The 4,753-nt window shown below is 38.7% G+C and overlaps 1 protein-coding gene across 1 annotated transcript; it reads right to left on the minus strand.

Annotated features, from left to right (window-relative positions):
• Nucleotides 1-831: 831 nt before the first annotated feature.
• On the minus strand, nucleotides 832-2,021 carry LOC150002833 (non-histone chromosomal protein HMG-14). Its single transcript, XM_090285143.1, has one exon. The coding sequence runs from the start codon at nucleotides 1,917-1,919 to the stop codon at nucleotides 1,614-1,616; it is 306 nt and encodes a 101-aa protein (XP_090141269.1). The 5' UTR covers nucleotides 1,920-2,021; the 3' UTR covers nucleotides 832-1,613.
• Between the last annotated feature and the right edge of the window lie 2,732 nt (nucleotides 2,022-4,753).

A 4,753-nucleotide genomic window follows, 5' to 3' on the forward strand; every position in this document is an offset into this window, starting at 1 on the left:
TTTTAATCCTCCCCATAACCCTATGAGGTAAGTGATTTTCTTCAAATTACAGGTGAGAACAATGAGGTTTAAAGGGGTTAAGTAAATTCCTCAAGATCTAGGGGCAGAGCCAGGTTTGGAACTCAAATCTCCAGTCTCTTTCTCCCACTGTGTTTTTTCCCTCAAGGCTTCTATGTGCATCTTCTCATCTTTGCCTCCCAGGATAACTGCCTTCTGCTTTCACAGTTTCTCAGTTTGACCCAGTTCACCCTTTCCCACTGGCTCACAGCATAGTCTCTGGCCTACCCTTGAGCTGGTGTCCATCCCTGATCCAATCAGTTGTGGGTTCAAATAGGGCCACCTCAGTTGGTTTCTGTAGCAGTGGCCATCAGAGGCAGAAGTCCCCTTAGAAGAGGATGCCAGTATTAGTTCAAGGTAGCAGAACATGCCACCGAAAATGTGTCACTTTGGCATAGGATTATGTTGAGCCGAAGACAATTGAGAAGTAAAAAATACAATAAAAGCTCTCTGTTCTCCCCTTATTTGCCAAAAATCAGGGCATAAATTTATAAAGGTGTCTCCCTTTCCTTTCTCTACCAGGAAGGACAAAAGCTAATCACCAGAAACAACTTCTAGACCTTTATCAGCATGGAGATGATGCCAGAGAAATCTACCTAACAAACTTTACTAACTAGTCCTTATCTTCCTTAGTTTCTGCATATATTTGCGCTCCCCAAATTTGCTACTCCTAGAAATGCAAAGTCATTTTCCTTTGTCTTGTCACTTTTCTACAAAATTATTACTTTTTTCTTAAAATGCCATATAAGCCCAAGTTCTTTTTTTTTTTTTTTTTTTTCATAAGTGAGATTTTATTGGTTGTTTTGAGGGTAAAGTACAGACATTTAGATTTGTACACAATTCTTAACATACGTACCAAAAATGTAAAGTCATGTAGTTGTGATTCTTTTCTGACGTTATTCCAGTGATGTTCCAGCTTAAAATTTGGAGACTAATTTTCTTAATAAAGTATCAAGTACCAATATCTGCAAATGTTGACACACTTACATCAAAGTCCGACTAATTCACAATTTAATATACCACATAATCGAATTTTCAATCGTTCACAGCACATGAACAAAGTTACTAGGAAAACTGGACTACCACAACAAAGATGTTACAGAGTGCACAAAATTCTGACAGGGAGAGCCAAGATCCAGGAGTGGTTTTCTTTAGAAAACAATTCTACCAAAAACATGAGAATTTAAAATGTTCAAGACATAGTAAATGCACAACTGACTCCAAACTTCCATTTAGTATGCCTTGTATTATAGGATATAAAAACTACCCCTCATCTATGGAATGTTAAGCTGACACCCAAGACAATCAAAGCCTCCCATATTCAATATCCCACTATTTTCTGGTTGTACCAAAAAATAAACAACCAGCAAATGATTTCACCTCTTAAAAAAAAGCATTTACACTTAAAAAAATGGGATGAGGTGGAATTCCCTCCTTCTTAAAAATGTTTCTAGAGCTACTAAAAAACTTGCATTTACAAAATAGTTGATAAAAATATTCCTCTGGATTGTACAAGAAGGGAGACAGGGACCACTGATAAGACATGATATATGATATTAATCAGACTTGGCTTCTTTTTCTCCTGCTTCATCCGAGGCTGGACTCTCCTCATTTTTAGTTTCTCCGTTTTCCGCAGGTAGATCTTCTTTAGGTTCCTGGTTAGCCACTTCAGCCTGTTTTCCCTTTGCTCCCCTTTTCCCTTTTGCTTGCACTTTTTTGTCTGCAGATTTATCCTTGCCCGCCGCCTTCTTCGGCTTGGCTTCCACCTTCGCAGGAGCAGGTTTCGCTGACAATCTCGCCGACCTCCTCTTGGGCTCCTCCTTCGCCGCTCCCTCGCCGGAGCTGACCTTCCTCTTGGGCATCGTGGCGGCGGGATGGGCGCGTGCCTGGTGCCTCAGGGCCGCGGCGCGCCGAGAACCTTTGCCAACCTGGACCGCCTGCCCGCTCCCGCTTCTCCCGCCGCCCAAACTCTAAGCCCAAGTTCTAACCACCCAGTTTGAGTTACTAGTCATCCTGAGTACTCACAGGTATGTACAATGCACATGTTAATAACGTTGTCTCTCATTTGTCTTGATAGTCTGATTTGTAGGGCCCCAGCCAATGAACTTAAGTTGGATAGAAGATGAAGATTTTTTTCCTTTCCTACAGCACAGACACCTGAATGACATGCTTTTATAAGTTATTAATTAATGTAATTTTATTGAATTTAGTATTGTAATTGGCAGGGAATTTGTCCAGAAACATCCCATACTGGTGAGAGGGCTAGCCAATGTTTGAATTAGATGCAATATTGAAAAGTGACAATCCAAATGTCAAAAAAAGCAATGGGTAAGCAAATATATTACATACATAGTCGCACTATGTAAGCATCAAGAGTTATATTTTCAAAAAAATTCAATGGCATGTGGAAATGACCAAAATATACTATGCAAAAAAAAAGCAGGATAAAATTTCTAAATGTTAAAATAAACATTATATACATTTATAAATGATTAAAAAGCACTATGAAGTTAAAACTGAAGAGGGAAAGGAAAGAAGGAAGTTTTTTTCCTGGAAAGCACCAATCAAAGGAGTTAGAAACAGGAAAGAAAGGCAAGAAAATATCATATGCTTCTCTGCATCAGTGTTGGAGCGGAGTTCTAGACCAGGAGGCTGACGATCCCAGAGCAGACAAAAACATCATAGGTTCTTGCATTCTGGTAAAAATATTAGGTCACAGAGTTAGCTCCCTTTATTGGCATTCTGCATAACCAAATGATGATTCTGAAGCATACCACGTACTTTGGCATAGGGAAGGTCATTTTCTCGTGAGTATGTCTGTCTTTTTGAGAACACACCACTATCGTGCTAAAATACTAGGCTTGCTGTCTGGATGACAAAGCAGCCCCTGTTTGGATAAAGACAGTTACTTCATTCACCTCAAAGTTCACCAGGGAAGCTCTGAAACTTCAGAGCAGAGAAAGCAAACTCTAAACTGTGGTCACTTTGCTGCAGCAAAAAGTAACCAAACAGGTTCAACTTGAAACTGCCTACCAGCCTTTCCCATTTCCTCACCCCCAGAGAATTCTGAGATAATTCAACTAAGGAAACAGCTTTTTGTGTTTGTAAATGACATTTGGCCCAAAGTAAATGCTTATGTCCTGAGATCTAGTACATAGGTTAGCTCCAAAACACGCCTTTACTGTTTGTCTTTAACAGGCACACCCACATATATTTTGAGGTTACAGAGGTAGATTTTTGTGGACAAGGAAGGAATAAATTCCATAAACACAAACTGGGAAACCATTGGTTAGATGGAACCAGGAAAGAAGGTCTGAGAAAGAAAGCAGACCACAAGCTGGATGTGAGTCAACAGAGCGACAGAAGACTCACATAGACATGTACACACACACACACACACACATACACACAGCATTTTAGACTGTTCAATGAAAGCATTGTTTGTAAGACAATTCTACTTTTTCCTCTGTCTACCTACACTGAAAAAACAAGTGGAATACTGTTGCAAATAGAACCACAGTGACAGCATACATGCAATCTGGAAAACAATCTGTAAAGAAAGAGTGAATAAAAACAAAGCTGTTTTATAGAAGTGCAACAGTAATCATCAGATGAACAAATGCTTATAGTGGAGGAAACAGCAAGGTAGATGGAAAGGGAACAATTACAGGGGTTAAGTTGCACCATTTGCTAGCAGAAGCATCAAATACAGTCAAACTCAAAGGTTTCAGTTAAGCATTCTGAACTTAAGTAGAAAAGTCTCCTCAAATCTGGGATAAACTATCATTAAGTTATTCAAGTATAATAGTGGTTAATGTTTGTTTTATGACTCCATTTCCCATGCAACCTTCTAAGGGCCTTATATGCATTAGCTTACTTAATCCTCACAGAAACACTTCAAAATGGGAGCTGTTATATCTCTGTTTTACAAATGAGAAACTTGAGGCACAGAAAGGTTAAGTATCTCCATCAAGGTCTCACTGTTAATGTCAATGGAAGTTTTGAATCCAGGAAACTTGGGTAAAAGCCTAGAGCTCCAATCTTCATACAGTGCACCCATTCCTTAGCCTTCCTTTTGGAGTTTACTATAATATATCAATCTTCCCAGTAGCCTGGCATAATAATTTCGTATATTATTAATGGCTCTGCATTTAAAATTGTTCTTTTCTTTCTTCCAGCTTCCAACTAGCTTCTAGAAAGATCCTGGAATCCACAAAAAGTACTTTCCACAATATTTCTGCTCATCACAAGAATCTCTTAGAATGAACTAAGATTTAGTAATTATAATAATGTGAATTTGCATACAATTTTATAAGTACTAACTTTCTTACAAATGTTCTCACTTCTTGCAAAATCCTGAGAGCATGTCAAGGCTAATACAGGTATCCCCCCCTATAACACAGTACTTCTATAACACGGTTTTGCTCTAACACAATATGACTGTAGAAGATATCCAAGAATTGCTGGCAGAAGAAGAAACTGATGAAACAATTTTGGTGGAAATAACATCTGGAATGTGCCAAGATAACTTAGGGGATGATAGCACTAATGAAAACAAAGAAGTTAAACAGTTTACTCTAAAAAGCATAAAGAAAGGCCTAGACTTAACCAAACACTTAGAGTCGTATTTCTTAAATGAAGATCCTTGCACTGAAAGGAGCACAAAGTGTAAGAGAGAACTTCAAAAGTGCTTAGC

This window comes from Furipterus horrens, unplaced genomic scaffold (genome assembly GCF_987537825.1).
Source record: "Furipterus horrens unplaced genomic scaffold, mFurHor1.1.pri manual_scaffold_8, whole genome shotgun sequence".
NCBI classification, from domain to species: Eukaryota; Metazoa; Chordata; class Mammalia; order Chiroptera; family Furipteridae; genus Furipterus; species Furipterus horrens.